We start from the raw sequence: 26,690 nt of genomic DNA, 5'->3' as shown, positions 1-26,690 counted from the left end.
ATTGGCATCGGTAGATGGCGCCCAAAGTTTAACATTGGCCCAGTTCTCAACATCATTACAACAGTATTTAATTTCAGCACAATTTTCATAATAAAAGAAAAAAAGATAAACGCGAGTTTCTTCTTCTGTTGATTTATTCAAATCGCATCTTTTCATCTACATTGAAACGGAAACCTAATTAAATCAGAAGTTGTTTTTCATGCATGCATAATGCCAATCTCACTTGATAAATGACAAACACGATGTTTGGATGCGATTTTTGAAACCACTCGTTAAATTCAGGATTATTCGGATCCTTGACGCATCCTGCAATTTCCCAAACCTAATCTGTCAGAGGTATCGTGGGTGACGCGGAGACATTTTAACCCCTGCCTTTAATGCCATTGACAGTACATAAGATTGCAAAGATGATATTAAGGGGCAAGGTGCGGATAGTTAGACGACAGCGTGACACGATGGTGACTTGCGGTCTGATCAGCTCTGAATCGCCTCTGCTCCAGAAGGTACGTGTCTGCTAAGATTGAGCGCTGTGCGCCCTCTCTAACCCCATTGTGAATGTCAACTGCCTCAAAGATCAGTCACGCCGCCAAGCAGCTTGTGGGGTTTTTTTTTAACCAAGTACCGCCAGATACGACAGAGAAAGCTTCCCAGCTGCGAGTAAACCGCGGGCAAAACGACCGCCAGAATGTATTTTCCTATCCTTACTTATCGGAAGCGCTATAGGTAGACATGAGGAGATGCCATCACAGGCTATTCCGGCTGCCGGGACACAGAACCTTTGGGTAAATATAAAACGCAGTGTGGTTTACACTAAGCAGACCTCATGTCTGAGAAATCACACATACATGGCAGAATATCAAATTGTGTGTTTGGCTTAAACTAAACTGCTTTATATCGTACAAGTGATGTCATTTTAAATGTAACTCGTTTAATCAGAGACGACGAGAATGTTAATTCAGTTATTTGCCCCTCTTTAGCCCCTACACATCCAACACCTTCCGGGAATAATTTACCCCCACCCCACCCCCGTCCCTCCATCCACCTTTCACCCCACTTCAGATTATACCAATGTTACATATCTAACTCCGAGCATTTTACAACTAAATGTTCATTGGAAGAAAGCCGACATTTGAAAGACCGCAGCAGGTAGGTTATCTGTCTGGGAGTAAGCAGACGAACAGGTATAGGAGTGAGATGTAATGCAGCTCTCTCCGTCTCTTCGTCTGACTGACAGGGAGAGTAGTCCCTCTGGGTTTAGATTCGGAAGGTTTGGGGCGATGGTTTAGGACACAGGGCACAGGGCTATTGAGATATTCATGTCAAAGACAAACCGAGAGGGACCCCTGCACACCTTCAGATATTAGCGTGGGGGTACCGTGTCTTTGTACAATAGCAGCAAAATGTCTTCAGAGACTCTCGGAGCATAAATATAAGTACCGGAACATCACAATAGCAGCAGGTCAAATGGAACGATGGAGTAAGAGGCAATCTCTGTTCTCTATTGAAATGAGGGGGCAATGGATCACTCGGGCAATCTGCCGTCACCCGTGAGACGTTGCAAATGGTGTGAAGACTCACCGAGAGCACGAGAATGGTACCATACAGTCATTCCTTCATCAGTACACTTGAACCTTGTCTCTCATGGTAGTCATGGACTGGGATGAAAATTATGCAACGCTTTCAATAAATGAACACGTTATGTACAATATATAACTGGTATGAATATATTAATGTATGATTCGTTATGCGTTCGAATCTAACATTTGAGTAGAGTCAAGGCATGTTTTTTTTAAGGAAGAGAATCTATTTTGGAGAAGGTGTTAGCATGTGAAAGACGTCCCTGTCTGCAATGTATACGGTATTTAACCAAAGCATTGGTGAAATACGATGTGATCAGAGTTACAAAAAATAGCAATAGTGGGTCTGACACGGTGCATAGACCAGGATTAAGTGCTAAAGCGGAATAGATTTGAACGGTTTTGCTCCATGCCCAGAGTTAAACTTAGATCTGCTTCTTAAATACCCGGTGATTTTTTTTATCGCAGCGGATGTGTATTTATAGGAGTCAACAACAACGAAAACAAAAGATTAACACAAAATTATATTAATCAAAGGCCACAAAAACTTAAATGAATTGGCTAAAAATGAAGCCAATGGTTTATTTTATGTATCGCAATGTTGTTCTTGAGATTGGGTTTATGAAGGTTTGCCCATCCTTTCAGCTTTGTGATGGACTTGAATTGTGATTTGACTCATGGGCAGTTACAACCAAGGACAAATAAATGGAAGAATTAACGTTTCAGATTCGGGATGATTTTCATGTGAGGTTGTTCCATGCGACACGACAGAACATTTATTCAGATCATTTGATCTACCCAATGAAGCAAAAGTGGTAAACACGAGTTCTGAATGTAGATGGATTTTCAATATACAAACCCTTACTTGTACTGCAAAATAATATGGATTAATTTGAAATTACCGTCCTGCGGCGGGACCCATTGCATTAACCACATGAATTATTGTCAAGGCTCGGCGAGAGAAAATCTCTTTAGGCATGGTGGATATTAAACATTCAGCATTTTTCTTCGGGTAATGTGGCTTTTTGGGATTGGGAAAGAAAGTGTGGCAGGAGCTGATGACAATTCTCTGTGATATTCTGAATGTTTTTATTTTCATAATAATAGGCTTCGAGATCGTGACATCCGTGGAACCCCTCAACAAATGATGACTTGTGTTGGAGAAAGATGAAGTTTGGAAGTTCTTGATTTATCTATACAGTTCATTAGTTAATATTTTCTCACCTGCTTTAAGATCCAAATAGTTTCAATCTTCCATCACAATGCTTTCCTGAACTTCAAGAACACTTGTATAAGATGACTTTCCTACTGTGGCTTATGGTCATATGGACAGTGGGAGATGTTTTCAGGAACTTTCACTTCAGCACTTCTGCCCAGTCGGGTGAGCGAAGGGTGGTTGCTCACCAGCCGGGAGACATCATCATTGGGGCACTGTTCTCAATCCACCACCAGCCACCTGCCGACAAGGTCCACGAGAGGAAATGCGGCGCCATAAGGGAGCAATATGGCATCCAGAGGGTTGAAGCCATGCTCCACACACTCGAACGCATCAATGCAGACCAAATGTTGTTACCAAACATAACGTTAGGATGTGAAATTAGGGACTCTTGCTGGCACTCCGCTGTGGCTCTTGAGCAAAGCATCGAGTTTATAAGAGACTCCCTGATCTCCAATGAGGAGGAAGAAGGAATAGTGCGCTGTGTTGATGGAACTACCGTGCCGTTCAGAGCCAAAAAACCAATCGTTGGGGTTATCGGGCCTGGTTCCAGCTCTGTGGCCATTCAAGTGCAGAACCTGCTACAACTCTTCAACATACCTCAGATTGCATATTCTGCCACAAGCATGGACTTAAGTGATAAAACATTGTTTAAATATTTTGTAAGGGTGGTGTCATCTGATGCTCGTCAAGCCCGTGCCATGGTTGACATTGTGAAGAGATACAACTGGACCTACATCTCCGCTATACACACTGAAGGTATTTAGCTATTTTTTTCCGAAATAATTTGTTCAGTCTTTAGTTAATCTGCCTTGAACATTTCAATGACTAAGTAGGCTTAAATTATCCATTAAAACCCCGGCATCGCTACCAAAAGGTTACCACAGTGTCTGCCTGCTTAATAATCCTCAATGTGCAAACGCAAAAATAATGTGTGTAAAATAGCTTTTTTCACTTTGAATCTTTGCACTGTTCATTTAATTTGTTTTAACGGAAAGCACTTACAGTATTGAACATCTAATTACTTATGCTTTCCATTAAGTTTTTGGTTCTTAAATAGAAAATATTTAGAACTATTGAAAATAAAATTATATATCCTCTTTAACATATGCTCAAAGCATTTCAGCTTCTTGAACTCAACACATTTTTGTGACATGCAAGAAATACGTTTGAAAATTAGTTTTAGTTTAAATTCGATGTTCACATTACTTTGGGTAGTTTGTCTATCATAGGAACTTTGTCTGGAATTGTGCTTCAGTGCTGCAATATTGAGTAGACAAGAATCTACTCTTCTCACAGTAGATTCTAGTTTGCTAACAGTGTGAGCTGTAAAATGGTGTTTAGAAGTGAACCTGCAAGTATTAAGACTATGACCTTTGTAATGATGGCTGGGTTCCATTATAATTTTGTACCACAAGGATCCCACAGCTAGTGTATAATAATTATGGCTAAAATGATAGGATTTTTTAACATTATAAAACCAATTTGAAAGAACTGAGGCCAATAGTACAGGACACCAGCAAAATGAGAAGCAAAATTAAATCAGGAAGGACTGATTAGAAAATCCCAAACTTGAAGTTTTAACATTTGAAATTCAAAGAAGGAAAAAGGTAATAAAGAGTTTTTGAACTATTTCTACATTAGCGCACTTCTCATCCAGAATGCAACTGAACTGCAAATGCCTTGTGATTGATACGCTAATCATATAGCAAACCACTTTACAGTGAAATTGAATTTATTGCAACTAAATTTTATTTATTAGGAGCTTTACCAGATGACAAGGCAGATTGACGTTGATGAAAGAGAGAAATCAGCAAGTTTAAATTTTGTTATATTAAGCAGCTAAATTTGAAATTGCTATATCCTTCAAATAGATAAAAAAGTAATCCAAAAGCCATTTGATGGCAATAATTTGCTGTATTTACTGCATCTTCAGATTGTGAATGGGCCCAAAATCAATTGTCTACTTTGCACAATGATTGTGGTCCTGAAACAGAAACAGCAAATGTTGGAAACACTTAGCAATTCAGGCACAGCATCTGTGGAGAGAAGTGACAAGTTAACATTTTAGGCATGTCCCTTCATCAGAGCTGATTGTGGTTCTGAGCCTGGAGGACAACTTTGACAAACATTTCTGTTTTAAAGTCACTTTATGTGCAGGTAAAGAATGTTGAGTTTTACAACTGATCTGTTATTTAAGCATTTAACAAGGCAAGATTGGTGTGTAGAGCTGCACTCTAATGATGTAGGTATCTTTTTTGAGAAACAGCATCATTGTATTCACATTCATTGTAAACAAATAGGAAAATGTTTAGCAGGCTTCTACCGTATGAGTTATGTATAAACAGCCTCCACTATACTGATGTACAGAATGAAGTACTATGATTACTTAAATTCTTACTGCCTTGGGCAAAGTTATTCATCATGACATTGACAAGCTTTCACTATTCTTATGACAGGGCCTAGCATACATGCTATTTGGAAGGTAATTACAGATGTTTATTTGATTAATCATTTGTAGGACCTTTAAAAGTACACAGGTGGCCTATAACTCAACTGGCACAAACAACCCATTCAGAAGGCATTCTTGCCCTGGTAAGATTCAGTCCTGAGAATTCAATGACTATTTTGGCAACATCTAATGGAATTTTGGTCACACAAGCCCAGAGTTTGGAGATGTTAACTTTGAAAAATCTAACATGTTTGTAAGACAGTCCTCCATCAACAATCTAAGCTAAAGTGTTAACCAATTTAAAATAAATGGGTTAAAACTTATGTTAAAATGGCAGACAGGGAAATGTCATTTGATTGCATTAAACATGGCATGTTAAGAAAGGTAATAGTGATTTTGAGACGACAGACTAAAGGTATCACTCTTGCATCCTCACTATCTCTTCTCCTTCAGATTTTCTTGCTTGTCAAAATCAAATGTAGCAGAACCTTATAAAGATCACATCAAACTTTCTACACCTGATTTCTATGTATTTCCCTGCTTCATTAAAGGGAGAGGGACAGGGGACTTAAACTAAGGTCTAAACTTAATGCAAATCATTTCAAACTTTAAAGTTATATAATCTAATGTTAATACATCTGGAATTTTCAAGGGGATAGTGGAATCTATGTGTTTCCCTCATTATGGTCTCGGTAGAGACCCCAGTAAGAAGTTTGTTTATTTATTTATTTTTAGAATATAAAAACCAAGGTATTTACTAAAAGAATGAAACCACAAGGTTCACAGTTTAAATCAAAAGGGTTTTACTACACAATAATCAAAGAACATGAATACTAATAACTACATTCTATCTTAAATAGTCAGTTAGATATTAATAGTACAATGGACAATTACTTATTCTCTAAACTGAACTTCTTAACTCAAATTTCCTTCTACACCCATTTGACTTACAACCCTAAACTCAAGTCGGATATTTATCAAAACTTGGAAGATTGGTCTGAGTACTGTTTCAATATGAGGGCTGAGATTTCTTGGGCCTTCTGCTTACTTCTGGCAAGGTTGTCCCATCAAATCTCCTCCAACTGTCCCATGGTTGTAGGCTCCTCATTCAACACAGGTGCCACTAGCATCTTAAGCATAGCCATCTCGGGCCAGAACTCTCCTGATTCTAATATTCTTTCACTCTGGAGTCTTGTATCTAAATTTCTCTCTCTTTCTCTTTTGAGCATGTCTATCCCTAGAAGTTCAACTCACTGTTAGGAGTCCTTCAGTTAACAAGGGTTTTAAACCTTTTTAGCAAGCACACAGAATTTCAAATGAACTTTGCCTGAAAGTGATGCTTCTTGCTCTGCAGCCAGATTTCGCTAAACACAAAAAAACCTGCTTGAAACAGAGCCGCTCCCACAATTTATTCACCCCTACAATTGGCTTCTGGTTGGCCTTTTTTCCCCATTGTCTATCTCCCAGGCACTTTGATCACATGACAATTTAATGGAAACCAGGTGCTTTATCAGAAATCAACTCCCAGAGAGATTTAGGCCTGAATTTTTTGGATTGCGGGATCTCGCTTCTCATCACCCGAGGAGTCGGCGGGGAACACATCCCGGCTGATTCCGAGTGCCCTGCAGCCATTTTATACTCAAGTGAGCATTAACTGGCTGCAGGCGGGACTTCTGCCCTTCATTCAGGGTGAAGTACCGCCTTAGAGAGCTGCCAGCCAACCTAATTGGCCAGCAGCCCTCCAGTCCCTACAGTGACAAGAGCTGCAGTGGACTGAAGAGGAATTACATGAGAATGTCTTAGGCTAATTCCGGCACCGGAGGCACGGATAAGTTTAAAGGGTCCCAGGGTAGAGGGGGTAAGGAAGGCCTGGGGAGTTGTGAAAGGGGTCACTGGGGTCTCAGGGGAGAGCCGGGGTGGGAGGGAGATCTGGAGGCCACCTGTCCTCGGGGGTGGGGGGGCGGGGGCCCAACCTTCTGATGGAGGTGCCCCCTCCCCACACCGCACCGCTTCTCGACTGAGATCTAAGTCTGTTGATTTTTGGGCTTCCCCCACACAAAGTTAAACCTCCCGCCAGCCTAAAGATTGAAGCTGGGTAAGAAACGACCTAATTGGCCACTTAACGGCCTCAGTTGGGGCAAGGGCAGGCTTCCCATCCGAGGCCTTGCTCGTCCCAGCGTAAAATCGCTGTGTGATCGGAGTGGGCGGGGATCCGGAGGAAATCCCGTTCTTTCAATTTCAAGGTTCTCTACCCCCACCTAAAAACCCGTGAGCAGGGGAGCGTAAGATTCAGGCCATGGACCAGGATTTTAAATTTGGTCGGGCGGGCTCAGCGAGAGCAGGCAGGGGCGGTCACAGAGCCGACTGCTGCCCGCAATCTGCTCTGCATCGTGCTTTTATGCGGGTGGGCCAATTAAGGCCCGTCTAACGTGCATCATGAGCAGTAGTGACCTGTGCGGGCCCGGGGAGGGTCTGGTCCAGCACTCTTTTGCATGAGTGCTTCAACCTCCCTGAGGCATGAAGCTGCCTCAGGGAGATTGAAGTGCTTTAAAAAATAATTATTAAACACATTAAAAATTCAATGAAACATTTGTTTGTCCTGCCCAAGTGCATCATTTGATAATGTCAAAAAAAAGCTTTTATTTAGTTTGTAGTAGCTTGAGGAAACCTCATCCCGCTCGTGGATGAGGTTTCCTAGAAAATCTAAAGGCCGCTTGGTCTTTTCGCCTGCCCGCCAACCGTTAGGTTGGATGGGCAGCGTAAATTTGAAGTTAATTAGTTTGTTAATGGCCTTAATAGGCCTTTCAATTATCAGCAGGCACGCAGCTGACTCTGGCGCGTGCCTGCCAAACGAAATATCGCGAGACAGCGCAATGACGTTGGGACGCACGCCCGACATCATCGCGCATCATATTACATTCCACATGTTGGGCGCGGCCTGAACGCTGAATGTAAAATTCTGCCCAAAGAGTTTTCTTAGCTGCAAAAACAAATGGGCCATCACATTCTGCGGCTCCCCAGTTTTCAAGTCCATGCATCATATCTGACCAACTTGCGTCAGTCTCCCTGAAGTGTTCGGAATTGCTTGGAGGTGCTTTATAATTTGAAATTAGCCACACAGATTCTTTCTATCAGTGCTATTGAGTCATAGAGTCATAGAGGTCTACAGCACAGAAAAAGGCCCTTTGGCCCATCAAGTCTGTGCCAGTCAAACAAGTACCTAACTATTCTAATCCCATTTTCCAGCACTAGGCCCATGGCCTTGTATGCCATGGCATTGCAAGTGCACATCCAAATACTTCTTAAATGTTATGAGTGTTTCTGCCTCTACCACCCTTTCAGGCAGTGAGTTCCAGGTTCCCACCACAGTCTGGGTGAAAAGATTCTTCCTCACCTCTCCTCTAAATCTCCTGCACCTTACCTTAAATATATGCCCCATGGTTATTGATCCCTCCACCAAGGGGAAAAGTTCCTTCCTGTCTATCCTATCTATACCCCTCATAATTTTATACACCTCAATCATGTCCCCACTCAATTTCCTCTGCTCCAGGGGAAATAACCCCAGTCTATCCAATCTTTCCTCATAACTAAAACTCTCCAGCCCAGGCAGTATCCTGGTAAATCTCCTCTGCACTCTCTCTAGTGCAATCACATCCTTCCGATAAAACGAATTCCAGAGCTGCACGCAATAGTCTAGTTGTGGCCTAACCAGCATTTGAAACAGTTCCAGCATACCCTCCCTGCTCTTATATTATATGCCTTGGCTAATAAAAGCAAGTATCTCATATGCCTTCTTAACCACCTTATCTACCCATCCTGCTACCTCAAGGGACTGATGGGCATGCACACCAAGGTCCCTCTGATCCTTGGTACTCCCAGGGTCCTACCATTCATCATGTATTCCCAAGCCTTGTTTGTCCAGCCCAAGTGCATCACCTCACACTTATTGAGTAGTCTAGTAGTCTAATAGTTAATGGCATTTATTTTATAACTGTAAGTTTCAGAATTCAACAATGTAATTGACTGCTAACTGTCCTCTGAAATGTTCAGTTCAAGGGCAATTAGGGATGGGCAACAAATGCTGCCTTTGCTAGTGACACATGGAAGAATAAAGAAAAAACTTCTAATTACAAAGTGCATATTGATTCATCAGTTCTCACTCAAATCACTACAAAATCACACACTGTTTCTCTGAAGCATGTGACGTATTGAGTTAATTTAATAAACGTGCCCTTTAAATCCAATAGGTCATTTCTGATACATAAACTGGACCACTTTCTGCTCACTTCGTTCCAACTTTTATATTTAATTTTGTATGTGGCATTCACATTGAGTATTGATACTGGCTGGTTCACAGACTTAAAGCAGATTATTAGTAACCAGGGTCATCAATAAGTTATGTTTGTCTTTTGGGAAGTTTTAAAAAAAGAATGCAAAATGTATGGAGGGAAGGAGGAGATATTCAATGCATGTGCAAATGTAATATGCACAATGCAGATGTGAAGAGATTGATTTTGGTAAGAAAAACATGGAGAGACAATGTAAAATAAAGCGTACAACTCTAAAGGGGTCGCAGGAGCTGTGGGACCTGGACGTATATGTGCATAAATCATTGAAGGTGGCAGGACAGGTTGAGTTAATAAAGCATACAGTATCCTGGACTCCTTAATAGGGGCATGGAGTTCAAGACCAAGGAGGTTATGTTGAATTTGTATAAGTCACTAGTTCGGCCTCAGCTTGAGTATTGTGACCAGTTCTGGGCTCTGCACTTTAGGAAAGATGTGAAGGCATTAGAGAAGAAGCAGAAAAGATCCATGAGAATGGTTCCAGGGATGAGGAACTTCAGTTATGGAGACAGGTTGGAGAAGTTAGGACTGTTTTCCTTGGAGAAAAGGAGAGGAGATTTGATAGAGGTGTTCAAAATCATGAGAGGTCTGGACAGAGTAGATGGGGAAAAACTTCCCACTTGTGAAAGGATCGAGAACAAGGGGGCACAGATTTAAAGTTGTTAGTAAAAGAAATAAAAGCGATATGAGGAGAATATTTTTTTAATGTATTGAGCTGCTAGGGATTGAAATGCACTGCCTGAGAGCGTGGTGGAGGCATGTTCAATCGAAGCATTCAGAAGAGAATGAGACTGTTATCTGAAAAGGAAGAATGTGCAGAGAAGGTATGGGAATGGCACTAGGTAAGTTGCTCATTTGGAGAGCTGGTGCAGACAGGATGGGCCAAATGGCCTCCTTCTGCACTGTAACAATTCTGTGATACAATTCTATGGTTCCATGTGCAAACCTTTTGTATACATTTAGGAGCTGCAACAGTGTTGACTTTCTTTTATGATATTTCTGGTGAAGCTGTGGAAGATGCAGGTCAAGTTAGAAGGTGAGCTTCAACTTGACCAACTTCACCTCCAAGAAAAGTTAACTTACACAAGTGACTCTATCAATTCCATGACCAAAATTATTCAGTGCTTCCGATTTCCACATGGACAGATGCAGTATCAATCTATTCTCCTTGTTTAGACCAGCTGTTTCTGTCTCTCGATCCCCTCATATCATCCCGATGAGCAGAAATTCTCAGTGGCCTAATTTCTTTCCAACAGTTGAACATTTCTGTTTCAATTCCGCCCCTTGCAGCTTGACGTGAGTCACAAGCACATGTCTGATTGTGTGTACTAGGAGCCAGCCCTGGAAATATTGGTCCTGTTTGCGAAACTCAGATACATGGTTTTGCAGGAGAAAATAACCATTAGGAGCAGCTCATTGGATTTGTGGCCATTATTCATAAACCCCCATAGCACAAAGTACTCAGAACAAGCTTGAGTTGCTAACAATTTCTGGTACAGGTTGCCAGCTCGCTAGCTTGCTATGACTCATTTTTCCAATGTGACATAGAGCAAGTTTGACTATCAGCAACACCTGGTTACCCCTGCTGATGTTGTTGTGTCTGCCCACATGTTAGAGCGGTGTGTCGGTGAAAGAGAAATGAAGATAGCAGGCTACCTCATGGGAGCGGCATCACTGCAGCCTTCAGCCTAGGGTTAAGAAGCAGAGAATGGCTCTGTCCCTTGAATTGATCACCTTATTAACACATTTTTTATAGGAGTGATTAGGAAATGTATTTACTTTAGGGTGAGGTTTCTTAAAATAATTGAACTGGTAACAGGAGCTGGTTAAGGTATATGGATTTTCAATGTACATAATTAGTAGACAGTCCCTGAATAGAATTAATTGAATTTGATCTCAGTCTCTAATAATGTCCATTCTCCCAGAACTGACACTTGTCTGGTTAGATCTTAGTTTCACAGGATAGGAAATTCTGTATTTGTGGAGTAAAAATACAAAATCACTCAGTATCAATGCCAGTAGAATCCTTTGATAAGGCTGTTTCATTTGTCATAGCTGCTGAAAGAAGGTATATTTTTAGGTTCCCTCACTAATGGAAAGCATATATAAATGAGCCCATTTATAACATACTTTTCAACTGGCTTCCAGTGACAGCCTTGTAAAGGTTACTAATGCACTTAGAAATGCCAAGCTCTGCATGTCTTTAGGGGACATTGTCTATGAAATTTAATTCAAATTAAACCTGTGCCACTTTGTAAAACTGTTAATCAGCATATTTACAGTGTCTGCTGTGGATATAACAGACACACAAAATTGAAGGTTCATTGGGGGAAGGAAAATGGCTCTGATGGTTGATGTAGACTAGAGAGAACAGAGCAGCACTGACTCTTTTGGAGGAGGTTACTGCCTGAATACTTGATCTCCCAGGTCACAAAGAAAATGTGTCAAAGAGGGGGGAAACACGAAAGCAGGCAAATGTTAAATTAAAGTAATACATGCAAAATGAGGTTTATAGCTAAGTCGACATCTGGCAAAACGTGGGACTTTTATGGGTTCTCAGTCATGTATGAAGTATGTTTTGGTTTGTTGCATAGTTTATGGTTTGAAAAATTGAAATAGAAGATTTTAAATATAAAAATTATTTTATGCCCTTGTAACAGTTCACCTATTACAGTTTGACAACCATTCAAAAATGATTTTGTTGTATAGGTAACTGATTCTTTCGGGCTGCGAGCAAGATATATGCTGAGCAATAAATTATTAATTAATAACTTGCAAAAAGATCTGGAATTTCATTGAAATTCATAATTAGCAGATCAGGGCAATTTAACAGGAATTAACTACGATCATTCAGCTAACAGGGATTGGTGCAACTAATGTGGATGGAAATGTTTTTGGATGCAACTAAGCAGAAATGCACCTAGTACAAATGCAGCCAGTAGCAATGCATATTGCTTATTATTAAATTAAAACTAAGGCTGCAAGTGTCTTTTTTTCAATTTTTGAAACTCTGACCAGTTTAAGATCCAACATACATTACACCATCAAGGGACACATTTAATGATAAAGCAGATGTTAGCAGAAGAAAGCAGTGTGGCAATCTTCACAAGAGTCTGGCAATTCAAGCAATAGTGCCTATTTGAACTTAGATGTGGCACCAGTGGTTATGTTACTGTGAGACCAGATTCATATTATCTCGCTGCTTAAACATTATATCTGAATTATTACAGGGTACATCATAGCTTCTTTACAGCATAATTAAAGAGGAAACAAGGGGGTGGTGATATGTAGTCTTTTGTCTGCCTGCAGGGCACTTTATAATAATACTTTTGAACAGCATTCTTGTCCTGATTGCAAACTATAGACCTCTAATGCCTAATTGATTCACGAAAATGTAATCTTTTCAGGATGTTGCTTTGTCAACTATGTTGCATTTCCCCAGCAATTTTACTTGAGGCCCTTCTACTGAGGGAGGGCATTAGTAAGAGAGGCTGTAATTAAAGTTTTATTTAGGCTCTAATGTGAGGGTTTATTTTCAGAGTCAAAATGCAGTATTATGTTCCCAGTTTTACAGCCTGCATTTAGAATGACATTCAAATCAAATGGAGGTGCACTGAGTTAAATACAGATGATGAGTGATGTTTTAGGACTGCTTATAATTATGTACATTATAATATTTAATGGAATGTGTTGCAAAACATGTACCATGCTTCCAATTTAACCATTCAAAGGTAAAGTATCATTTATGTTATGTTGGAATGTAAGTGTAGAGATTTATGTAAAACTAAAAGCACTTTTTAATTAAAACTGCCCACTGAATAAATTAACAAATAAACTAAAATTTGGTCCAGTCCTACAATAGTCCACAGAGTATTATTACTAGACTATTTGTTACTGGTAAACATGTAAGAACTGAGAAATTTTATTTGATCCTTCTTGCCACGTTCCCCAATTCTTTCTTGCTCCTTACATATATCAAATTGTTTCTCAAATTCATTTAATTTGTTTCAATCATCTTCTCACATAACATACTCCGCAACATTGTTAACTTTTCAGTGAATAATCTTTCATCTGATTTCTCTTCTTAATTCTATCTTCCTACCAGACATATTCCCTTAAATGTGAAACTTGCGCAATAGTAAAAAATTTAATTGGATCAGCCTTTTCAGTCCTTATCAGTATAGTAATAATAATATTTCAGGCTGGAAAAACATTTGGCCCATCTAGTGTGCCCTTCCTAACACCCAGTTTCCTACTATGATTTTAGAACTAGTAGCTTTTCTTGTTTCTACTCAGGATTTATTCAATCTTTCTTTCTGTTCCACCTTCCAAAATCCTATCAGCCTCTGACTAAAAAAAAAAGTTGCCTAAGTTTACTGTTTACCTTTGAAAGGCTTAAATTTAAATGCAATTCCCTTGTCCTCAAATTCTGTGGTTTCCCGAAGAACTTTCCTACATTCAAATTCTCAATTCCCATAAAAACATTACAAAATCTTATCAAGCCCGCCATCATAATTTTGAAAACTTTAATTACATCACCTCAGTCTCCTCTTTTCAAAAGAGAATAAGCCCAAATACTTCATTCTACATTACTTATATGGCAGATAGTTCAAAAAAAGGAGAAAATATTTAATCCATTTCATTCTGCAAAATTGATATATTATGGCTACACTCTAAAATGTTATCCTCATACATTGTCAGGGAATTAATATAAACACAAATTGAAAATGGAAAAACTGACTTGATTATATGAATATGCTGGGCAGAATATAATGGTCCTGATGGTGGCTCCATCCACTGACTGAAGAGCCAGCCAGTGGCAAGCGCTTTGCAGCCATTCTGGGCAGCCCCACAACCCAATTTAATGCCAAACTGTCATTTACCAAGCTGGCAACAGGGTCCTTGGCATCTTCAGGGGGAATTTCCTGCCTGAGTTGCTGAGCGGAAGCGGTGGCCACTGCTGGTACTGCAGCAGGCCCAAGATTGAGGATTGCCACAGGAGCCCAAGAGGAAAAGTAAGTGAGGTGGGCTTACTGGGGTCAGTCAGGCAGGCCTGGCCAGTTTGGGGGGAGGAGGGAGAAGGAGGATCAGTTTAAAGGGCAGGTGTAGGTCTTCACTTGGGCACAGCCCTTGCCTATGTTGGGCATGGGCTGCCCAAGTAGGAAAGATCCTCCACCAGGCGACAAACATACCTGCTAGGTAGGGTGACCAACTGTCCTATATTTTAAGTGATTGTCCATTAATTTGACTGTTTTATCTGCACCCCTTAAAGGACAGCTTCTGTCCCTTAACGCCAGTATCGTCTGTGTGAGAATGAGCCCAGGAACCTTCATCCCACCCCACCGCACCTCCACCCCCATCCCAGCTTGAATGGTCACCAGCACTTACTCCTCCCTCCCCACTCTTTATGGACCCCCACCACCCCCTCACCCCGCTCACATGGTCAGCATCAATACCCCTCCTTGCCCCCATGGTCAAAGTGTCCTTTATTTCATTTAATAAGAGTTAGTGACGCTGCCACCAGGGCGCACATGGCAGTTTGCCCAGATGGTGCAGCTTTTGCCTGCTGCTGGTTGAATACTAGGAGAAGTAGAATGAGGCACTTAAGTGACCACTTAAGGACCTCAGTTGGCCTCCGGGTGGAAGGCCATCCTTGACCCTTCCCTCCCCGGGCTAAATTGGTGGGAGTGATTTGAAGGCTTAATGCACTAAAGTGGCTTGGTGTCAAATTTAGTTTGCTAACACTACTGTGACATACCTTGGGACTACATTGCTACATTAAATGCCTTTCAAAATGCAAGTTGTTATTGGTCTTATTGTTGAGATGTTCAAAGCTATGACAGATGATATACCAAAGTGTTCAAGAGCAGATTACTAGATATGCATGAGAAAGACAACAGGATTACTAGTGGAATTACCATGCAAAAATAACATAGTAGGTTAAACCACAATCACAGAATCACCGAATTATTACAGCACAGAAGGAGGCCATTCGGCCCATCATATCTGCACTGGCTCTCCGAATGAGCAATTCACCTAGCCCTATTCTCTGCCTTCTCCTCAAAACCCTGTGCATGCTTCCTTTTCAAATAATAGTCTAGTTCCCTTTTGAATGCCTCGATTGACCCTGCCTCCACAGTCTCAGGCAATCCAAATCTTAACCAAAGGCTGCTTGAAAAAGTTTCCCCTCATGTCGCCTTTGCTTCTTTTGCCAACTACTTTAAATCAAATAATAGTCTAGTTCCCTTTTGAATGCCTCGATTGACCCTGCCTCCACAGTCTCAGGCAATCCAAATCTTAACCAAAGGCTGCTTGAAAAAGTTTCCCCTCATGTCGCCTTTGCTTCTTTTGCCAACTACTTTAAATGTGTCCTCTCATTCCTGATCCTTCCACAAATGGGTACAGTTTCTCCCTATCTACTCTGTCCCTATCTTTTCTCCTGTTGAAGATTACTTTTAATCCATTATGGATAGATTGGATAAACATCACCGTGCCATTATAAACATCAAATGATAAAGATCAGAAGTGGAATGAATTTGAATAGTTGCTATTAAGCTCAGGTTTACTGCACATAACTGTAGAATATCGTGTATTAATTGGAATTAAGTTAGCAGTTTTTTTTCTCTCTAAATAACTGTAGGATGGCTAAGATGAGGGACACATGTTTTGCTGCAGGAAGCACTGCTCTCTGAATCAAGGTTAATGTTGAGTTTGGTTAAGACTCATTTGTAAATGGAAGTTCAGTTTTCTGTGAAAACAAAATATTTGATTTTCCATTTTTGCTAATGAAATGTGGGAAATCATTATTTTGTGACATAATTTCTGAGTAAAAGATTTAGTTAACAGTAATGAACCATAACAGGCAATCATAGTGCATCTCCAGTAACAATCATTGGATGATTCTCAAGCAGCTTCAAAGCCATTTAACCAATATAAACGTTACACAGCTTTTCATGCCGCTGAGGAAAAGTTGCATTCCAGCTGAGAAAATCGTATACCCCAATGGTAGTTTCCACTTTCTCCATCAAGAGTGCTTTGAAGTGCAGAACAGGTGACACTGTTAATTTTTGATGCAAAGCAAAATATTGCTGAAGGGTCACGAACTTTGTTTCATCTCCATAGATGTTGTCTGACCTGCTGATTACTTCCTGCATTTTCTGTTTTTATTTCGGCTAATTTTTGACATGAACATTGCAGCCTGAATAATTTATATTGAGGTAGCAAATTCATTATTGAATGTTAGTATTTGAACTTGCATTTTCCTTCCAGCAAAATCGAAGTGTGATATAAAATCCCCCTGTGTTAGATATTTGACTATAGGTCACTTCGTCACAGATTTAAAGAAAAGTTATCAAAATTAAAGCATTCTTAGGAAAAAAAGTCTAATTTGTTGTTATCCACTTGGAAAGAATACCATGGTGATTTGGCAGGTCATTGATGTAATGTTGGTATGGTGTGAACACTTATTATCTTTCTCATGTTGGGTGACAAGCAGGAAGAAAGGGCATTGGGATTTACCTGCATTGCTTGATTCCCGAGGGTACAAGTCACAATAGACTGCAGGCACATGGCCCTGAACTCTCCCCATCAGGAACTGGCTCTGTTTCTCAACAAGAAGGCCTTCCACTTGCTCAAAGTTCAACTTGTTTGTCACCATGGGCAGCAACACATGCAGTTTCCTTGACGTTATCATGATGCGTCCATACTGCGCTTGTCCTTAATACCCCAACTGCTTCACTAGACCATCACGTAATAGACTGGCTGCTGGGGGAACAAGAGCTAGCCTTTCACCAATTAGCTCATGACTCCTATCCTGAACACAGATGCAGAAGGTTGAAATAGTGACAACCATGCAGCCAAATGGTTTTGATGGAGCTGACCATTAGCATCCTGAAACAACTGTTCAACAGTCTGGACAGTTCAGAAGGCATCTTTCAATACACCTCAGAGCAAATTTCAATATTCATAATCATTCACAGCATGCACCACTATCTTTCTATATGAAGGGGAATTGCCTTGGAGCTGCCTCAGGAGGAAGAAGTGAAGTAGAAAGATGCAGAATGGGATGAGAAGCTGAAGAATGAAGAACACAGCTCAACAGTACAGTGAGCTGCCAGAGCTGAAAGGCAACATATTGTTAAAGAGAGATTCTCCTAAATAGTTCCTCCCCTGTCACAGCAAAGCACCCTCTTCCCATGGTCCCAGTCCTGACACTTAATTTATTAATGCCCTCAAATACTATACCTTCACGAGTGTTCCTGTTACATTACTAAGATTATAAATACCAACAGTTATATCAAAACAAAAGATTTTCATTTCCAACAGCCTCCATTTTTAATTTCACAATGGTTACTTCCAATGTGACATTTACAAATCAATGTTTGGTAGTACAGAACTTGAATATTGTTGAAAACAGAGACATGTCTAAGCTTTACATCTTGCACTCATCAAGACACTCGTAAGAATACAAATATAAGGGGAAAACAACAACTGACACTGTATTTGAAGAGAGCACTGATTGGTTGGTAAGCGGTGTTGCCGTGGAGAGTGCACCAGTGATGGTGACTTACAGTTAACTGCCAAGCATTGTTTGAAATTTAATTAATTGTTTGGTGAAGGCATTGCCCTGAGGAATGCATCAGCAAATGGCTGTCACTTATTTTGTCTAGCTGAAACAGGCGCAATGTCATTTCTGTCTGCAAAGAACAGGGCCCTGTGTATTAATATAAGTAGCTTTCGGTATATGCAAATGCACCACCCTGTGAGCCCAACTGACAATCTTAAATTGGTTGTCGGCATAATTTTTATCATATTGAAGATTATATAGCAAATGTTGTCCAATTGTGGAATCACATCTAATGTTGGACACTATGCTTTGAGTTTTGCAAGCACAAGCTGGTTGGGTATGATCTATAGACTATCCATTGAGAACAGCAGCTGGGACATGCTGTTTGATATGATCCACAGTCTTTGGGGCATATGGCCTACATACCTAGCATCACACTGGCACTGAAATTCATTTGTGTGATAGGCAGAACGTCTTTTTGGCTTGATGGTAGCACCCTGTTAATAGTGAATACCACTCGTGTTGCATTGTAGCAGTGTAAAAAAGCTAGCTTCTCCAGTTGCTCACATTTTTGAGATACCTTGGCCTTCCAGGGTAATCTGAGCTAGACTGGGCACTTTTCAGGGTCAAAAGTGATGGCCGTAGGCCTGTTCATGAGTTTGCATGATATACAGCACAAAAAGATCTGATTAGGGTAGCCATTATCGTGCAGGATGCCTAGACATGTCTCTGTTTTCAGCAGTATTTACAAATCACTATTGTGCAAAGCTCTAGTGCCTATTTTGTATGTTATTTGAATTCTTCTAGTGTTCCTACAAGGTACTTCCCTAGTGACTACAGACCTGCACCTGGAAGTCTGCTGAACCTCTGCTGAGGCTGCTTGAAATGCCGGTGGTGGGTGACCTTGAGATCTGCTGGGAGATTCTTGAAACCCCTCTTCATGCTATCTTTCAGCTTGTAAGCTAGAGGAGATTCTGGACCCCTGAGCCAAGATGACAGCAGTCAAATCTTCTCTCAAAACTGTCAGAGCTATCTTCAGAGACTCCATTGCTGTAGACCCCCCTGCAGTGCTCACAGAGCTGACCACTCATTCTATGTTTCATTGTGTGGTCTTGATGCCGTGCAGGAAGTCAGCACACCAATTGGAACTGGACTCATCCGTGCTCTTGACATTGTGGGCAGGCTCACTGGCAAGCAGCCCATAGAAGGCTCATGAGGGTCGCCATGAGGGCACAATATGCGTAAAATCAGATGGAATGGCGGGGGCGGGGTTTGGGGGAGAGAGTGGGGGGGGCACTGTGCCTGTCGCTTACCTGCCTCCACTGATATTTTACCAGTGATGGGGTAGGTGTCAGGTGGCCTGCCCGCCCTTGACCCAGTTGAGGATGGGGGTGCCCACACCATGTGGCAAGACAGCCGTGTGTACCCTAACCTGTGTATAATCTAGAAGTCTGGCTGTCAGCTTGGGAGTGGATCTCTCTGGAAAGGGCTGCCCCCCTTGAACCCTATCCCTGGTCTCCTGATCGTAGCCCCTAACCCTACCTCGCTAGTGCCTGCCTGACTGGCCTTGCAAGGCTGCCCCAGTTGAACGCTGGCCCCTAGTGATGCTCCTGTTCAGAGATAGACTGCAGTCCTAGCAGTAGTCACTGCTCCTAGTAGTGCAGGGACTGGAGAACTGCCAACTATCTGACCCGGTTTACCAGGTGGGACCAATGCCTCCGCTTAAAATTCAGCCCATAGGATTTACACCACAAATATAGGCAATACCACCCAACTGGTTCATTCTGGTGGTTATGCTCCATACAAACATCCTCCCATTCATTTATCGATCAGCCTGCTTGGGTGGCTGGAAAAGACCCCATGACACTATTTTGAAGAAGAGCAGGGGAACTATCCGGGTGTCCTGGTCAATATTAATCGCTCAATCAACAGGACAAGGACAGATTTCACATTGCTGTTTGTGGGAATTTGCTGTGCACATATTGGCTGCTGGATTTGCTACAACAGTGACTACATTTCAAAAAGTATGCCCTTGATTGTAAAGCACGTTGAGATGTCCATAGCTGTGAAAAATGTTGTATAAATGCAAGTCTTTCTTTCTATCTTCAACTCTATTAGCATAATTTTCTATTCATTTCTCCCTTAAGTGCTTAGCTAGCTTTTCCTTAAATGTATCTATGTTATTTACCTCAGCTATTCCTTTTCACTCTGGGTAAAAGTTGCTCCTCAATTCTTGACTGGATTTATTGGTGACTATCTTATACTTACGGACTCAAGGATTTTTGCTTCTGAAAGCTGCAACAATATGACATGCATCATGTGTAAGGATGAGAAGGGAAGAAGGAAAAATGATTTTAGTCCCTGAAAGACTTCTCCTCCAGCTTTGCCAGATGTCACTCTCCTGATATGGCCCCCTGCACACAGATGTCTGCCACCCGCTTCTCAAATGGGTGCATAAATTGTTGCTTTCCTGTGCCTGCTCCCCATTATTGTGTCCAAGCTTGGCTTGCAAGGAAAAGAAAATTTCCCATGCTTGTGAGGGCGGATTAGTTTCACTGAGGTGTGAGGAGGGGAGGGATGGACCAGTGAGGAGAGTAGTGAGCACAGAGCAGGAGCAAATGGAAGTTGTGATGAAAGTATAATAATTTTCATAATATTTTTCCTGGTTTATTGTGAGGTAGGTTCATGGGGGTAAGTATAGTTGGGTCTGAGTGATTTAATTACAATTAGAGTCAAGTAGACTGCAAGCTTTAAATCATCAAAAGAAACTAGGTGCTTGACATGCCAATGAGTAAACATGGATGCTGGCTTAGCATGTAAGGTGTGAAGGAAACTTGCACTTTTAGACAAATGAAGAGACTTGGATTTCAAAGGAATCTTAGTCTGTTTACAACTAGTCAGATAGGCAAGGCTAAGGAATTTGTTCATTTTTCTCAAAGGTTACTGACAATATTGGCAACACAAAAGTTTTTATATTATGAGGAGCATACAGTTTCAAAGACGTATGCAACAATAGAATTTACATGTTAAAAAGAGAGAAACATATATAAATGAGAATGAAAGGCTATGTGGAAGAAGACCATGCTAGATCTAACATGAGTGTGTGAAATAGCCTTAATAAAGCCTTCAGCCATTTGTGCATAAATCTGCTATATAACAAAACTGAAGTTGGAGAAGAGCCATTTGGAATTCCACTGTCAGGTGGGTATTGTGTTAACTTGCTGGTTCTGTTTTAATACAAAATCTATTTTGAATAGTTGCCTTAAAGGGAATGTGTAACTGGGAGTCAGGTTAATTAGGAATTTTAGGAGTTATTATAGTAGTAAGTAATTGTAGTCTTATGTAAATGCTTCTAATCTTCTTTGTTTTATTAATAAATATTTTAATTTAATTTTTTAAATCATTAAAGGTCAAGGTGGACTTATTATTTCTGAATTCAGTGCACATATCTTCTTGTGATAAATACAAATTGCAAAACCATTGTGACAGCATGACCAAGTTTCCCTTGTGGATTTGATCTGCCTGGCATACACCATCCGCCGCATCATAACCAAGTGGAGTGAGGTGTGCAGTAAATGCTCTTTTTTAGGGCTGGGAAGAGTTGTGAGTGCTGGGGCAACAGTATTTGAAGACTACGCAGAGAGTAATGAGAAAGATAAGTTAGGAAGCTTACCATAGCAATCCTTGTGAGGTCATTAAACTTTTTTGTCATAGAAGCCATGTCCTAGGTGATGTTCCTGACACTGACCACCCCCCCCCCCCCCCAATTACTTGATCAATCTCTTGCTGGACAGCCTGCCTAGACATCTTGCCTGCTTGAGGGGAATAGATAGAGTGGACAGGATAAAATTGTTTCCCTTGACAGATAATTCTAGAACCAGGGGACATAGATTCAAGATAAGTGGCAGAAGGTGTAGGGGGGGCACGAGGAAGAACTTTTTTATGCAGAGGGTAGTGGATGTCTGGAATTCGCTGCCCAAGTTGGTGGTAGAGGCAGAAACTTTAAACTCTTTTAAAAAGTACGTGGATTTGCACCTAAAGTGCTGTAAGCTGCAGGGCTATGGGCCAGGTGCAGGAAGGTGGGATTAGAAAGGGCACCTGGGTGTCCTTGGGCTGGCATGGACAAGATGGGTCGAATGGCCTCCTTCTGTGCTGTAACTTTTCTATGGTTCTATGGATAGAGAACATCTCCCTCCTCTTGCCAAATTGCCTTGTCTGTCATTGTGTCGAATTCTCACTGACAGTTTCTGTGGGCAAAGTGCACCTCCCCTTCTAGGGCTGCGAGATTCCTTTGAATGGCATTAGCAATCTGTGAAATGAACACCCCGGGTAGGCGAGCTGCCATCAAATAGCATGAGTAATACTGACAACCTATCTATTTTGTTTCAATTAATTTGGGGCCTTTTTTGTAGTCATATGATCAGGTAGTTGCCCATTTTGTGCACAAAACATTCAGAGCATCTCTACCCCTGTGTAGTGAAGGCACTGTTATAATGGGTGAATCGCAATCACAGCGACTGTAGAGCTAATAAAATCTTGCAACCAAGATCTACTACAGCATAATGGCGGTAATTAAAAAGTCACAATGCAGCAGATTTGATCTCTTTTGAATTGCACAAGGTTTCCTTGCTTCAAAGCTACAAAGTCAGTATTTAACTGAATAACATTAGTGTGATGTGACATCAGTGACAAATAAACCTAGCAAGAGAAATGTATTTCTGGAAAAGGTGCAATCTGCAATAATGTGGAAAATGCACCAAATGTATAAAACTTACAAGCCCCAATCTTAACCCTTCACACCTAATGGGAATGGTTCATGAGGGGTTCAAATATTCATAACATTACAGCCACTAGAACTATGCTACACATGCATCCCTTGCCATTTTAACAACTGGGCACTGGCATGCAAAGGCCCAGGGGTAGCTGAGGGCCTCATTAACATTCAAAAATCTGTTAAAAACATTCAGGCCAGGAATACATTCTAACAGCAGCGAGGTTGGCACCTGGTGCTAGCCATGATAGGGAAACCTTGCTGAAAAGGTAGTTTTGAAATGTTTCTCTGAATGCCAGGGGTGCAGAAATGATGTTCAGGATCCCACAAAGAATCCTTGCGCCCTTCCTGTTTCTGAATTTCTATGCTCACTTGGGAGCCCCACTTCACCCACCTTGCCAGGGATTATTCCTGCTGGTCCCAGACTGCATTCTCCTGCTGCAGTCACACGACTTTCGCCTGCTGTCTTGGCATGATTAATGCCAGCTATAGACCATAAGGCCTAGGAGCAGAAGTAGGCCATTCAGCCCATTGAGACTGCTCCGGATGGGAATTGGACCTATTTGAGTGAGACCTGGGAGTTAAGATTGCCCAGACTTCAAAGTGAGCCAGGGTGAGCTTGATGCTTACCCTGCCAGCCCCAGTTTCACTCTGCATTGAGTTAAAATCTGGACTATAATGTTAAAGATGAACATTTTGTGGGGAGTGGATACCAAAGTGCCTCCAAGCAAGTTAATCAATGGACCTTGAACCACTTGTCACTGTGAGCAAATGGTTGCAAAATATTCCATTCCTTGGCGTTATCCTTCCTTACATTGATTAGTAGGTCTCTTCAAATTTTATTAAGTTAAAAATAAAATATTACATTGCTAGCCTAAAATAATTCATTTTGTAATATTGAGTCTCATTTAAAGTAAATTATATGGAAAATTAACAACTGTGATCTGATGATAAACACACGATCTGTAGATAGCAATTGAAATCTACTAGATGGAATACGACAAGTGTCTTTTGATAGTTTTAGATTCAATGGGACAGTGTATATGGTATGTCACAGGACATGGGAACTGTAAACACAGACAGTATGGCAATCAAGATAGAATGGAGCCTTAATGCAAAAGTTTGAAATATATTCCCAAATCAGTCCATCCGTGTACAATATATGGGTAGGAGCTTCCCAGCAAAATCTGTGCAATAGGTCCACTGCATTAAAGTTTTAATTGTCCTTTGCTTTGTAGTGTCCACTGTTCTTTACAAATAGGTGGTTCTTCAGAATCAGTGTTCCCTTTGATTTGATGCCTGCCATCTACCTCTGGGTCAGTTTTGGGATATAAATACCAGTGTTCTGCTTATTAGTACATTCTGGAAACTTAATCCACGATTGCACACTCCAAATCTTAACTGAAAGTTAATGGATGAAAAATCATAGGTTGGCAGTGTACAATTTATTGTTATGTGTTCCTGGCACACACTAAGGGGCAGCACATTAGAATCATCACCAAATATTTAAGATAGAGTTACTGCATATCAGTAGATAACCATAACTTTAACAAAAAGCAGAGTTAGATCTAGTTCTAGTAGAATAGTGAAAGATTATTCAAAAATAACATTTCATTCAAAAAATATAATGTGAACCATATTTCTAAATATAAAATTATAGCTGGTCAAATATGAATCTGCATTAAGTTATCTTTATTATGCAAATGATTCTGAAAATTGTTTTCTCTTGTATAACATTTTTGTACAGCATTCTGTTTTGTCTTGGTATCTTGCTCATCCTTCAAGGTGAAGATGACCATGTTCATCATCAGGGGTATTTGGTAGGCTTCCGGTGGGTACGTAGGTGACTGCTAAGGCCCATCTGCACCTGGAAGGCTCTGCTGCAAATAGGACAGGATACCACAGGTGATTAAGTCCTGGACATGTTGCTGGCTCAGGATTTAGATTGCATTTTCTCTCTGCCTCTGATATGCGCTTGATTTTGAAAGAGGCTGCATCGTTTTTTTATTTTGGTTGCTCCAGGTGCAGGCGAGCTTCTCCCAGGACTCAAAGTTAATATCAAAACTCCTGAGTGAGGCCTTCAGAGTGTCCTTGCAGTGCTTCCCTTGGCCACCATGAGAGCGCACTCCAGACTCAAGCACTCCATAGAAGATCTGCTTTGGTAAGTGAGCATTAGGCATTCTGGCTACATGACCAGCCCAACTCAGTGGTGTGAATGCTTGGCATTCCAGCTCTGGTGAGCACCTCAGTGTCTGGTATTTTGTCCTGACATCTGGTTTTCAGAAGTTTCTGAAGGCAGCTCAAGTCAAAGTGGTTGAGCTTCTTGGCATGACACAGTCCAAGCCTTGCATGCATAAAGCAGAATGGGCTGGACAATTGCTCTATTGACTTTCAATTTGCTAGGCAGACTTTCTCCTCTTTGTTCCCTGACTGATGTTCAAAGTCTACCAAAGGCTACACCTGCTTTGGCAATTCTTGCATGTGTCTCATCGTAAATATAAACAGGTGGAGAGAGTGCCAAGATATGTGAACTTATCCACTACTGACAGCTTCTGGTCATGGACTGATATTTTGGGCCTTCCTGGATCAGGCCGGTACTTTAGTTTTCTTTGTGCTAATCATTAGGCCAAAATTGTTGCATACGTTGGCGATCAAGTCCATGTCCAGCTGTGAACCGGCAGCTAGTGCAGAGTCATCGGCAAACAGAAATCACAAAGTTGTCCTTGGAGACCCAGGTCTTGACTGGAGTCGTTTCAGATTGAGCAGCGTCCCATCCATGCGATACCTGATTTCAGGATCACCATTATGGAAGTTATTGGAGAGCATGGCAGAGAAAAACATGCTGAAGAGGGTTGGCGCTAGCACGCAGCCCTGTTTAACTCCATTAGTGACTGGGAATGGGTCAGAAGACTCACCATCATCCAGGACACATGTGAGCATGTCATCATGGAACTGTTGAACCATTGTGATGAATTTTCAGGGCAGTTGAATTTCTCCATTACCTTCCAAAGGCCCTCATGGTTGACTATCAAATGCCTTGGTCAGATCAATAAATGTGGTGTAGCGGTCCACGTTCTATTCTTGGCATTTCTCCTGGTGCTGTCTAGCTGCAAACATCATATCAGTGGTTTCTCAACTTTTTCTAAAACCACACTGACTCTCTGGCAGCAGCTCCTGGTCTAAGTGTTAAACTAAGCAATTAAGAAGGATTCTAGAAAAGATTTTGCTGGCAATGGAGAGGAGCAAGATTTCTCTCTGATTGTCGCAAGATTGGTGAGTTCCTTTCTGCTTGTGCATGTGGACATTGGAGGCATCTTTGTATTCTTGCAGGATGATTCCTTGTCCCACATAGACTGAAAGAGTTCATTGTGCTTCTTGACCAGGCACTGACCTCCAGCCTTGTAGACCCCAGCTGGGATGGCAACAGTGGGGTTGCCACCATTTTGCCAGCTGGTGGGTGGGCCTAACTCTGTGACCATTAAATTCCGTCCTGTGGCTTCACCAGAGCTGTTGTGTTACATACCATCAGTTTTATTTCTGAAACTTTTGCTTTCAGTGTTTCTCAATTATAGATGAACATACATAGATGAAGCCCTAGATAAAGTAGATACTCACAATAAGGTAATATTACACACTAAAGACAAAAGATTTTTGATTCATATCATATCATTCGATTTCATAATCAATGCAAGGAGTTGTTCATTTCAATTTAATTTTATGTTGAAAAATTAACATATGATCACCTTGCCATATTTAAACTTC

General features: G+C 41.2%; 1 protein-coding gene across 1 annotated transcript in view; it reads left to right on the top strand.

The window, feature by feature from the left end:
- Positions 1-2,873: 2,873 nt before the first annotated feature.
- grm5b (glutamate receptor, metabotropic 5b) overlaps positions 2,874-26,690 on the top strand; it is a 618,812-nt gene continuing 594,995 nt past the window's right edge. Inside the window, exon 1 of the mRNA XM_078544826.1 lies at positions 2,874-3,552. Within this exon, the coding sequence (XP_078400952.1) occupies positions 2,874-3,552 (679 nt within the window). The remainder of the gene's footprint in view (positions 3,553-26,690) is intronic.

Source organism: Cetorhinus maximus, chromosome 7, assembly GCF_964194155.1.
Source record: "Cetorhinus maximus chromosome 7, sCetMax3.hap1.1, whole genome shotgun sequence".
Classification (NCBI taxonomy): Eukaryota; Metazoa; Chordata; class Chondrichthyes; order Lamniformes; family Cetorhinidae; genus Cetorhinus; species Cetorhinus maximus.
This window is presented reverse-complemented; position numbering and strand designations above follow the sequence as displayed.